At 33.2% G+C, this 13,330-nt stretch overlaps 1 protein-coding gene across 2 annotated transcripts in view; it reads right to left on the bottom strand.

Annotated features, from left to right (window-relative positions):
• Positions 1-741: 741 nt before the first annotated feature.
• Positions 742-13,330, bottom strand: part of PRKX (protein kinase cAMP-dependent X-linked catalytic subunit) — a 140,852-nt gene continuing 128,263 nt past the window's right edge. Inside the window, exons 6-10 of one of the 2 annotated variants that reach the window (XM_072614463.1) lie at positions 12,270-12,327; positions 11,334-11,429; positions 9,010-9,087; positions 7,998-8,147; positions 742-5,802 (exon numbers count right to left, since the gene is read on the bottom strand). In XM_072614463.1, the coding sequence (XP_072470564.1) occupies positions 8,022-8,147; positions 9,010-9,087; positions 11,334-11,429; positions 12,270-12,327 (358 nt within the window). In that variant the 3' untranslated portion in view covers positions 742-5,802; positions 7,998-8,021. The remainder of the gene's footprint in view (positions 5,803-7,997; positions 8,148-9,009; positions 9,088-11,333; positions 11,430-12,269; positions 12,328-13,330) is intronic. The other variant, XM_072614464.1, reaches the window with a different exon arrangement.

Here is a 13,330-nt window from a genome sequence, read left to right as displayed (position 1 = left end):
TACAAGGAATTTAATCTCAGTGTTGCACTCATACTGGTTTGGGCAAAGGAGTAGATCCTTTGTCTAGATTTCCCAAGGCTGGGGATGACTTGGAAATAAATGACATGATCACAGTCATATACCCCAGCCCCTCATTAGAACAGGTCAACCTCTCATTATAATATTCATTCCCTCATTACTTGCCAGCTAATCACTTGACTGCCACTCCAGGAACACTCATTTTTCCAAGGGCATAGAAGCACTGAGGGTGTTCCATGTGGGGTGTTTGGCATTGTCACTGACCCTTTAATTACTGCTAGCATGATTAATAAAATGACATTACCCATCAACTATGTCTCTCAAACTTTATATGTCACACCTCCCAAACATACCAGCATCATTCTTTTTAAAAAAGATTTTTGGCCACAAGGCTACTATGACAATGTTCCAACTCCTCAAAAGAGAAGATACTAAACTCATCTACCACCCCTACCAGCATATGAGCACCTTTCCAATAAGTATTTTATTTTTTGTTTTTGCACCCTCATTACCTTAGCAGTATACAGCAGTATACAGTAGGCACTTAATAACTGCTTCCTGACTAACTGATCCTTACAAACTGAAGATACCTATGGTGAACTTCCAAGGACCTGGGGATATAAATGTGTGGCTGCCAAAAAGGTTTACCTATTTTAAATAAATCACTTTTTCCCCCTGAGTTTAATTAATCTTACTTCCCGATATAAGCAGAAGCAAACAAAATTTAGACATTTTAAAAGATACAAAGGTTTATTAAACAAATCCAGAAATCAACAGGCATTTACATAAATTAAACAGCAGTAACATTTCACTAGGGTTTATATACAAATCACAGTGATTTTATTGTGCAACGAATTGACATGACTTTGGACAGTACTTTTACACATGATTGAGGTCTAGCAACCAACAATATTAATTAATCTAAAATAACCCTGCCTATTTCTCATTTCAAATTAGCTGTGAAGTACACAAACCTGTGGCAAGTTATTATTTCCTACTGCTTATAAAGTAGTCAGGTTTGTCAAAGAAAAGTGCAGAATATGGCAAGTCAGTATGCGAAATAAGACAAAAAAAGAAGCATGCTACAGTTTTTGTTGTTGTTGTTAAAGATGAAAACTTATCCTCTAGCATAAGGAAGCATTACAATTCTTCAGCATTGCAAGTCAGTGAACTGAATAGCGGTCATATCTTTTACTACATTTAAGTCATTTAAGTCCTGGTTCATCCATTAACCATGAGTTTAGTACCTAATTTGAGTTTTCACTCAATTGATGATGTTGCGACAGTGGAAGATCAAGTCAGTTAATGTTAGTTAAAAAGTCACTTGCTAAGGTTGTGGTGAGTTACGGAGATCTGTTCTCCATCAAGCAATTTTCCATTAGTTTCCATTGCATTCACAATGCAAGTTTTATTCTAAGAATAAAACTTATGCTGGGTTAAAAATAAACAGAAATGACCAATCCCCAATAATATGCATGCTCCTTAAAGATAAGGTCTGTTTTGGTTTTGCCCTTTGTATCCTTGGTGCCTAGCAAGAGCTCTGGCACACAGGAACCTATGAAGTCTAGGTGCTCAATAAATTCTTGAACAAATGAATACTCTAAAAAATAAAGACATTTTGAACCTGCTTTAAAAATTTTTTATAATAGGTCCATTTTGTTCACTTAAGATGAAGTAATGGTAAGACCCGTCACACTGTTGTGGGGAAAGGTAATACACAGAAACTGTTCAACATGTACAAAATGCATGATAGAGAAGTGAACCAAATATAAAGAATATTGAGACTATACATTTCAAACCAAAAGGAAGAAAAAGAGGCATGGAGGCTGTGTCTTGTGATTCCAAAACATACGGTGGAAAATATAAAATTCTTAACCAGCCAATCAGTCTCAGTATAGGAAATCACTACCTCCTATTGTTTTTTCACTTCATTGTGTAGACACATTATGTTTCTAGCATCAGTCCTTGGTAGCAAGGAAGTCTATGCACCGTGCTCTTCAGTTAACACCATGAGAAAGGTATAGAACCTTAAGACCCTCCACCTAGACCATATACTTAAATGACAGCTCATCCTCAAACCTCTTATCTGGTTAGGGTTACTTCATTTTCAAGAAGGATTTAAAATTAACTTCTCAAAAATATGTAAAATTTCAGGGAAAGAAATATAATGAATTGTACTGGAAATTATATAAAAACAAACCAATTGTTCTTGGTTTCACATGCATAGATCTAGAGTGGATGAATATGTGTGTGTGTGCGTGTGTGTGTACATAAGTATGGATGTTTGTAAACACACCATTACTTCTGTTGACTCTGAGGTTGGTACCAGAAGTCAGAGTACATCCATTGCCAGCAATGGATATACTTATGTCTAAAACAAATCCAATTTCTGATGTGTGAGGATGGAAAACATATCGCTGCATATATAATATAAAGTAAATGTTAATGCTATTTCCTTCTTGGCTTAATTCATACAAAGGAAGACAGAAATGACAATTTTACCACTTGAAAATGAAATCCTCAATACACTCAATGTACCAATTTGTGCATTTTATAAATAAATTTTGTAGTACTCAGATTTCAGAAAATACTGCAAACTCACGAATATCAGCAAGTCAAAAATCAAAATGGTACTTTAAATGGTGTACAAACTCTGTGATATGTACTCCACAATTTTTAAAATTTTGCAATTATAACTGACCACATAAATACAAATTTCCAACTCTACACACATATTCAACTATTTCCCTAGCTACTTTTAATGATAGTTCCAGGTTTATTATTTAAGTTACAACCAACCTTTATGTAACATCACACTATAGGAAGTGATAATTTATGGCCTATTAATGAACAGTTAACATGTGGCACCTAAATAAAATCTTGAAATGTGCTCGACTGTTCACTCTGTACTTATTAACACCATCAAATGTCTTTAAATATTCTTTTTAATGTCCCGCTTTTTTTCCTACCAAAGGCTGATTACATTTCTGCAAAAGAACAATGTAACCAAGGTTAACACGTATGTATTTCCTGCATATTTATTCAGAAATAAGGCAAATATGTTTCATGCTTTCTACACTATTTCAATTTAATATCAACATTAAATTTTGAAAGGTAACAAGTAATAAACCAAAGAAGTACACACACCAGCACACTGAACTTATGTACAGTTTAAAGTTGTACTCAAAACAAGCTGTTCTGTATACAGTTTTTTAAAGGAGAAAAGTTCCTTAAGAATAAATGTGATTAAAGTCAAGTGGCACTAGACTTGGGTTATCACTTCTGGTAGTTCTTAGTTTTTATCTCAGTAAACTGTGTCAGTCATTTTTACTGATTTTGTTTTTTAACGACAGATCACACTTTTACCTCAGAAATTGACTGTTGAATTTCTAGCAACCTTTGGCCTTGATCTTAATACCCAATATTAAGGGAGGTAAAGACTAAGCTCTATACAGTTCTATGGATGAAGTTTATATACTCTTTTAAAAGGTATTTAAGAATTTTTGTCATTGGGCTATTTGTTCTCAATAGAATTTGCTGAGTATAGACACCAGATTTTTTGAAATACTTATTTGGAATCTATAAGTTTGATATGACTGAGGATGGGACAATGCCTTGTTTTTTCATGGCATGTCAAGTTTCTCTGAAGGCATTTAGGAAACTGTCTCTAAAGTCATTTCTTTTCCAAGTACACTAAAAAACCTATCTCAACTACGAGGCTGAAACGTGATAGGAAGTTTTGCTTTTTTGTTCTGAAATATTGGTACTCAGAAACCAATCTCTGCGTCAAATGAGTATCACAATAAGAAACCATCAAAATCACTGGACCAGACTATATCTGAGACAACTAGGAAGACCCACAAAAAGTATTTCTCTTCCAGTACACTCTCTTGTAAAATGGTGCCTGTGGATTAAAAAAAAATTGCATAACATACAAATCCAACAGGTTTACTAAATAATGTCTTAAATGCACAGCAAGTTAGGCACTTTAGGGGATAGCAAACTGAGAGGCACTCTCATTTTTCACTTACATGAGTGCTAAATTTCTTCAGTGTGTGGAAACTAAACATTTGGTGACTTAACGGGAAAAAAGAAAAGAAAAACAATGGAATACTTTAAAAATAATCTGCTCACTTCCTGGATCTAGTTCATTGTATAGAACTTATTCACATGAACAATTGCTCTGTTTTGCTACTTGAGCCCAATTAATGCATGCTCTTATCTTATTTAAATATTGTGTGCGTATGTTTGTGTGTAAGTACTCACACACAATATGTGTTGATATATATATAGTATGTAAAATGTATATATGTGTGTTTATGTATATATGGATGTATACATTATACATATATATGTATATGAAACACCCTTAGCATTGAGACATTCTTCATGGGAAGGCTTACTGGGTTTACTTCTTAAATAGAGCCAGAACATAGTTAGAATACACAACTGTTGACAGATTAAGAACAGGATTTTGCAAATTAGATTTATTATTTTTTGTTGGGGAAAAAAAAGTCTTTGGAGATTTCCAGGGAATTTCAGAACAGTAAGAGAGGGAAGAAGAGTATGGAAGGAAGTGATAATGCTTTAAAATGAAATGAACTGTGAGCAGAGGTCCACATGCTACTTCCCAGAAATTCTGCAAGCTCCTTCTTTCTGGGATGAACACCTGTTTCGGTCCATATTTTGCAGTTCAGTGCTAAGTATTACCTTAACATCTGGCTGCCATAAAATACACAGTCATTGTAATGTCTAGGAACTCAATTTCACCCCCTAATAATACCATAAAACCCCAGGTGATCTTTGAGAGGGAGACAGGCTGCATCTGAAAAACTGAATAGAAGTTAGACCTCTGGGTAATTTACATGGTACATTTACATCTTGTCACTTGTGCAGTCCTTCTCTCCCTAAATTAAGAGGGGAAAAATATCTACATGTGGCCAAAAACAATAGAGGTCAAGGTCTTGGGTATTATGTGCCAGATTTATACTTCAACTTAAATAAGGAGAAGTCCCAGCACACAGCAGGACACCATACAGCATTACAGCATGTGAAATATTTCCAGGACATTTTGTTTTCTGAACACTCATGAATCAATAGGGCTTTCATGAACAAAAGAAGAAACTTGTACCTCCTCTTCTTTCCTCAGGCTTTCAAGTACTTGTAGTTACAGATAATGAAGCACTGGACATTTTAATTACAAATCTTAACATAATTTCTTTTTTTACAAAGAACTATAAAATGTTTTAGATAATGAAAAACTTATTTATCCTTTAAAGAGTTTTATCTCCCCAAAGAAGAGACTCTTGAAAAAAAATCTGAAAAATAAAAATCATAGACTCTGCAAAGTACAAACATTTACATCTTTGCACAATCCCTGTGCTTAGGTGATTGTGTTCTCTTTATATACATATATACTAATTTGTGCTTACAATGTCACAAGTTTAGTATAAACTTAAAAAGTTAAGTCTATAAGATAAAGCAAAAAAAAAAAAAGTCTGGCATAGCAGAAAAGTAACAAATAAGATATAGGATCTAAAAAAAAAATCAATTTCAAATAATCTACTACTGAGTAGACTTTCTGTAGTAACAGTTGTTAAACTAATGCCAGATTCATACAGTTAAAATTAAATTTCACCAGCCCTCCAATTTCATTTTATATAAATATGTGCATATATGAATGTGGAAACTTCCTCATCCATGTGAAGGAATTTCTTCATGTTGGCAGATACCCAGTTCTTTTTCTCAAATGTGCTCAGATCATTCCAAATCTTCTTCCAGTTTCTGATATTCAATGGCAGAAATACAAAGAATTTTTGTTAGTTTTCCAATCATCAGCAAATCTTTGAGTTCCTTTTTTTAAAAGCAATAACAAGGAAAGTCAAAAGGTTTCAGAATTATTTTCACAATTCCTATTAATATTAGAAAAAACTTATAAAAAAGTTAAGGGAACTAGCAACTATCAAGGCAAAATTAAGAATCCAAAAAATTTGATAGAATTTTTGTTTTCATCTATTTACCCACGTAACTCAACAGTCTAATATTAATAAGGGAAGTTATACGAATAAAGAAGATTCATCTCTTTGCTTTAGATGGCTCAATATCTTTTCCTTTCTAACAATGCAACAGAGCTGATAGCAATTTTTAAAATCAAGTACAAAATAGATTGATTTGAGCTTTTTTTTTTCCTTCTTCCCTCTCCTGACCCTCTCTATCCCACCCCCATAAACACACAATGGAGATGATGAGAAACGTTTTAGAGAAGCAAGGGGAACAGTTAATTCAAACACTTAGCAACTATGCCTTGAAAATAGTAAGTGATATTTAATTCTAGGTTCCCTATCTGAGAAGCATCATGACAGAATGAGTTGGGGCCAAGTTCCATCTCTAACACATATTGGTGTGACCCTAGGCAAGTCACTTAACCTCTCAATATTCTAGGCAACTCTAAGTTGTAGTGAAGGTGGTCATTTGTACTAGTAAGAGAGAGTTTGATACATGAATAAAGTCATAGGTCTAATTCCTATCCAATAGAATGCTTTGATTTTTTTCATAAAAAGGAACTATTAGAAATTTAACCCCTGGGGTTGTTCAGCTCAACAATGGATATTTCCTTTACTGAAATGTATGTAAATCATGATTTACATACATTATAATATAACAGTATCCTTCCTGAATCATTTTAATTATACAAAAATCCAAATTTCCTGATTTAGGGCTAGATCTTCCACAGAAGGATACTTTGAATTCCATTGAAAGTTTTTGTTTTTTTTTAAAGAAATTCAAACAGGAACTCATTTGTTTAAAATAATTATGTATGAAAATGTATTATATACTCAACTTTCTCAGAAAACATCCAATATATAGAGCAAGACACTTGGTGTATCCCCATTATAAGGCAAGTATTTTTTTGTGAATTATAACAGAATTCTTCTTCATATTGATGAGTTTATGGTACAAATATACAGGGGCAGGTGTCAGGGATTTATCAAATAGGCATTATTCAAAAGATATCTCTGTATACATACATGTATCAAAAAACAGAACTTCAATCTTTCTAGACTTTTCCTGGCTTAAAATACATGAATAAAGTTTAATGGACATCAAAAGAATAAGCCATTGAAGCAAGCAGAGAAAATGAAACAGCCATAAAGTAAACAGATTTTAAAACTATCTTGTGATTTCAATACTAACACTTGAAAGTTTCTTAAGTTTCATCCAACTTAATTAAAAAAAACAACACATGCAAAAAAAAATCAAGTCATTCTTCATTTAAAGTCACAATTGCTCACAGCCATAAAAATGACCAAACTTGATGAAGGGATAACAACATGCTAAGCATTTCAAGAGGTAAAGACAAGATCTTATTTTCCTACGATTTGTTGCATATTATTTTGCTCAGATAGCATAGTAAAATTGTTATAACAAACACAGTCAGATTGGTAAAAATGGAATGAGTTGGAAAGTGCGGAATAACAGGGAAGTTTCTATTAACTCCTGGTATAGACTCTCCACAGCAATCTTAAAAGTTGTTGAGTTAATGCTCATTTAAAAAGTTGCAGATTTCACTTAATACAACCTATAAGGAAGTATCATTGCAGGATAGCTTAGGATATGGAAATGTAACAGAAAACATTCTATGACCTGTGTATAAATAAAAGAACAATCTCACATTTTTTGTTATTTACCTATTACACAAGAGTAGATATGGTGGCACAATTCCTATTATCTTCAGAAAAAAAAATTCTAAAACCAGTGGTTAAGTGAAAAAAGCAAGCCTCAAAATCTTTAAAATGAATGCTGGAGGGTTTGCACATCAAAATATTTAATTAAATATATATTTCTTACCCTCTTATTCAATGACTGCTTGAGTAAATAATTTAATAGGCAGGAAAACAAAATTTTATTCCATGGATTTATGGTTTAAAATGCAAAATGCAGCACTTTTTTTTTAAAAGTATGGCAAACAAAAGTTATACCTTTCCATATGTGGTTCCCTGTACTCAGAAATTCTTAAAGATTTCTAAGTCTTTAGGAGGCACAGGTGGTGTCTTGTTCCAGTCATCCTCAGGATAAGCTTCAAAATTAGATGTATCCCCATCGTTGGATACCTTCGGTACTATAGGAGGCTAAGGGAGCATGCCAAACAAAAAGCATTACATCTCTGAATCAAAGCTTACAAATGCGCTGGCAGAAAATATGGTGATGGATGGTTTCACAAAGGCAGATTCTTTGTTACTTGTTCATGGTTACCAGTGGAATTCTTTAAAGTCAGAACAACGTTTTCTGCAGCATGTGAGTGCATGCGCATGTGTGTATAAGTGTTTTCAAATATCCATAGCAGTGGCATATTTGATTAATACTAAGACATATCTAGGCCTGTACTATACATAGAACTTAGTAATAGAGTTTCATGCAACTGAGGAACATGAGCTCTGTATGCACTAGGGATAGAAAGGAAGTCTAAGACACAGATGTCCCTCAAAAGCAAAAGAAGTGGTACATTTGAAGATTTGGGTATTCACCTTTAGCAAGCCCATGTAATGAGGTTTACATTGTCCATTCGGTGTAATACCCTCTCTGTCCTAAAATGACTCCTATTCAGACATAAAGACATATTTTGATTCAGCTAAATTGAGATAGCTCCTTAGTACTTGCATAGTTGCCCTAGAGATCCTATCAACTGTATCCATTTATAACATCCCCTGAGTTGTATAATCTTTAGGAGGTCCTCCACTAAATACCTTTTTTATAATTGTTGTTCTTTACTGCATATTAGACCTTTTTTTGTATTTCTAATGAATAAAACACTTTGTATGAAAATGAACAAGTTTGAGAATTTCTCAATTTTTTAAGTCAATTTTGCTTATTCAATCCAACCATATAACACTAAAATCAGAGTTATAACAGTATTTATTATTGATTTATTTTGGTAACCAAAACTGGTTGGCTAAAAATGAGAACTGTGTCACTTGAGTTGGATTTTTTTACCTTCAGTTTTCTCTGGGGTACAGCATCCCAGTCCACAGACCTGAACCACCGGTGCCTTTTCACATCATCTGCTCCATTCTTCAAAAGAAGTAGAGAAAGTATAAATGCAAAGTTAATAATATGCCATCACTAAGTTTAAAGGCACTCGTGTTGTGGAATATGTCAACATTAATCTATTTAAGGATAGAATAATAGTAAAACTTTTGAAAAACTAAAAATCAAAGTCCATATGCTTGGCAAACTCTATTAGCTCCTCCTGTAGGTTCTGGTGGGAATGTGCAAAAGTGAGCATGTGGTATAAATATGAACGAGTCTGTACTACCCCCAGTTCATAATGTTAGCCCCTTATTGCTCCAATCCCCTTGACTTAATTCACCAACACATAAGACAAAGGCCACAGAGACAAGTAGGGGGTGAGTGGGTTGAGTAGGACAGATGAAACTATTTTCGTAAAATAATATGTTCACTAATGGAACATATATCCTAGCCTCTTCCAAGATAACAAATCTAGAATGGATACTTATCTCAAAGTAAGACAATTTTTTCTGAAAAAAAAAAAAAAGATTTTAAAAATCCAAGACAGAATAATATACTCTTATGTCTCTCATAGTTCAGAGATTTAAAAATTCCTCTCTGCTTTATAAATAATTTATAACACTGTGACACAGTCACTTTGTGCTTGACTTTGTAAAAGAGTTTTGTGCATTAATCTTGCCTGGCGTTTGCACAAAAACAGAATACTGGTTTGCAAAGAGGGATATCTGTACCAATAAGCAAACTAGATGTTGGAGAGGCCCAAAGTCATAGAAACTTTGATAACTTCAGAGCTATTAGAGACTTGAAAATGTCAAGTAGTCTAATACCTACATATTATCTTAATATTAAAGTACTTAATATTAAAAAAAAAGGCAGATGTATTTATCTTTCCTTCTCTAAGAAACCTTTTCCATGGCTATATCACTAACATCAGCAATAGCAGGTAGTACTAGACAAAAAAAATTAGGAAATGTAGGTAGAAAATCCTGAACAGCATAGTACGCTCTATTCAATCACTTTTCTTTAAAAATTTTATGACATTTTATTGTCCAAGATACACATAAATTCAGCCCTGGAACCCAGGATGTGGAAGAACAATTAGCAAATTCATGCATTGTCCTCTAATCACATTAGAAAATAAGATATTTTGGGTTTTTTTAATTCATAAAAGTGTTTAGGCTATTATTGTAATACTCTTAACAAATACTCTTAACAAATAATTACTATACCCAGGTCAAAGTCACCATGTCAGAGTCACCACTTTCACTGTAGACACATTAATAATTAGGGCATAAGATACACCTAACATTAAACCTTGGAAATGAAGTATAAAGGCAAGTGTGACCCCTGAATTAATAATACGGTTTTTCCTTCAGCTTTTAACATAAACCATAAGAGATATTTGGCCTTTTTCAGAAGAAATTAGATCCAATCAATGAATCAAGAATTTATTAAGTACTTACTATGTGCTAAGTGCCATTATGAAATAGTCCTGGTCCTCAAGAAACTTCAATTAAGGGAAAACATATACAATAGTAAGTGGTAAACAGATTTATAGTGTACTTAATGAATAACAAGTCAATCAAATATGCTTAGCATTTATGAAGACAGTATTTCAAAGAGCCAAGATATATTTTTACAATGAAATAGATCAAACATATAGAGAAAATATACTACAACACTAAGGGGAAGAGGGGAGTTGTTTGACCTTAAAAGCATTAAGTGCTATTGAGAGACTTTTATCCAAGTGTGAATGTTTTGTAAATTGTTTCTGTTTTCAAAAACCAAAAGTGTCTAAATAATGATAGGCAGAATTTATCTGAGAATATTACAAAAGTCTCTCCAAATGGTATATATTCTGCACTTATATTGCCTGGATTTGTCAATAAAAATAATTTTGAAACAGTAGTTTGGCTTTCATAGAATTCTAGAATCTTAGAGCTTTAAGGGTACCTAAGAAGTCATCTCATACAAACATCTTAAGCGTAAATATCCTCTACAAAATCCTCAAGTGGTAATCTAGATGTGAACCCATGAGACAGAACAAAATCTCTTCTAGAGTCTTAAGTGTTGGAAAGGACTTTTTTTGTTTGTTTGTTTGTTTCATTTTGTTTTGTGACACTGAACCAAAACCTGGCTCTCTGCAATTTCTCCATCCATTGGTACTTGTTTTTCCTTGGGGCCAAGCATAACAAGTCTAATTATTCTTCCACATAATAATACTTCACATGTTCAGAGACAATGATTGTTCTCCCCCTTACCCCCATGTCTTTTTCAGGCTAACCAACCTTTCTTTCAACTGATCCTTGTTTAGCATGGTTTCCAGTCCCCTTCACCATTCTGGTCATCTTCTTCTGTACACATTCTAGCTTGTCAATGTCCTCCTTAAAATGTGAAACCCAGAACTGAACACAATAACTCAAGACATGGCCTGACCATGGCAGAGTACACTGAGACTATCCCTTCTGGATGTTATACTTTTATTAACGTAATCTATGAACTCACTAGATCTTTTGGCTACCACTTCAGCATATGGAGTTTTTTTATCGAATAGCCTTTGTATATAAGCTGTGATTTCCTTTTCCCTATCCTATACTGATATAGTTGCTTTTTTGAGTTGAATGGCAAGAATTTATGTTTATCCTTTTTAATTTCTTTTGGACAACATTCAGTTCATCTCAAGCTTGCCCACATCTTTTTGTAGATGGGCTGCAAAATAATGTAAAATTATTGATAGTAGGTGGTAATACTGTATGTAAATATGCACACACATATATACATATGTGTTTTGTGCATTATATATCTATACTCACATGAATATGTACATACACATAACCATGTACATGTATGTGTATGTATATACACATATATACATAAACTCCATTTAGAACTTCAATTTTAAATACGTAACATAAATTCATGCATTTTTTGCCCAAGTAAAATTATAATTTAAAAATGGCATGCCTAAGAAATTTAAAATAATAATAGAGAAATAACTTAAATCAATATTTCTCTGGACCATTCTGTATCATTTTTTCATGACCAAAAGTTTTGTAACAGGGCCAGGAAGTGATGGAAATGACTGAGAATAAAACACATCAAGTTTGAGCCTTTCAACTGTATGGGCCATTCCATTTAGCTGACATTCCTAGGTGTAAATAGTAGGATACTCAAGTTATTCTCATGCAGAATATTATTTAATACATGACAAATGAAATACTGACCTTCATGTTTCCGAGTCGTCTTGTCCTGTCTACAACAAGAAGTTTCTTAATAAGATCTCTATTATCACAAGAAGAAAAAAAATAACAGAATTGGCATTTTTATCTCCCAAAAGAAACACAACACATTATTAACATATAGATGCAGGATAAAAACTGGCACAAAACAGCAGAGGATGGACTTGTTATTCTTTGTGTTCTCTTTCAGTGTAAAATTTTATATTATTAGAAAGTTCTTCTAAAGGTCATAAATAACTCATTTACTGCTGGACTGAAAGCACTTGGCCTGGCTGAGGAAACAGAAGTGATTTTTCACTATGCAAAATGTTGGTTTTGGATGTGAAAATCAGGACTGTAACTATGCCCTTCAGATAACACAGTGAAAGGCCTCTTTTAAAATAAACATACCTATCAAACTATCCTTGTAAAATAAAAGACATCTGTTTTAAAAAGGGCTTTTTTATCTATGGACCTATTTATTTATTAATAAGATTATCATTCAAAAAACAACCCATACTTTCCATGGGCTCACAATATCCATAATAAAAACTTTGAAAACAAAACAAAGCATGTTCAATTATGTGTTCCAAAGTTGTAAACAAATATTCGGAATAGGGTCAAAATAGATGTAGTTAGTTCTGACAGAAATGGGAAGTGGTTGGCTGAACTGGCTACTCCATAATATAATATTACAAAACTGTAAGGAGAAACTAGTAAAAGAACCAAGCTGGTACACAGATCAATAATGGTACTCCTTTCCGTAATAGCTTCATTAATCCACAAAAAAAGGGATTTGATCCTTAGTAAACTTGGTTTTAAGTACTACCTCTGATACTTACGAGTTGTGTGACTGTGAATGAATGGACAGATCGATGAAAAAAAATTATTAAGCACAAATACAATGCTAAGTGCTAGGACACAAATATAATACACAGATATTATCTGCTTTCAAGGAGCTTATATTCTAAAGGGGGAAAAGGCAAAATATATATGGATACTGATAAATACTGGTCTGGGAAGTCATGGGAATGTTGAGTTGAATCACATTAGCACACTCTTTTCTG

The sequence above is a fragment of the Notamacropus eugenii genome, chromosome 5 (assembly GCF_028372415.1).
Source record: "Notamacropus eugenii isolate mMacEug1 chromosome 5, mMacEug1.pri_v2, whole genome shotgun sequence".
Taxonomy (NCBI): domain Eukaryota; kingdom Metazoa; phylum Chordata; class Mammalia; order Diprotodontia; family Macropodidae; genus Notamacropus; species Notamacropus eugenii.
This window is presented reverse-complemented; position numbering and strand designations above follow the sequence as displayed.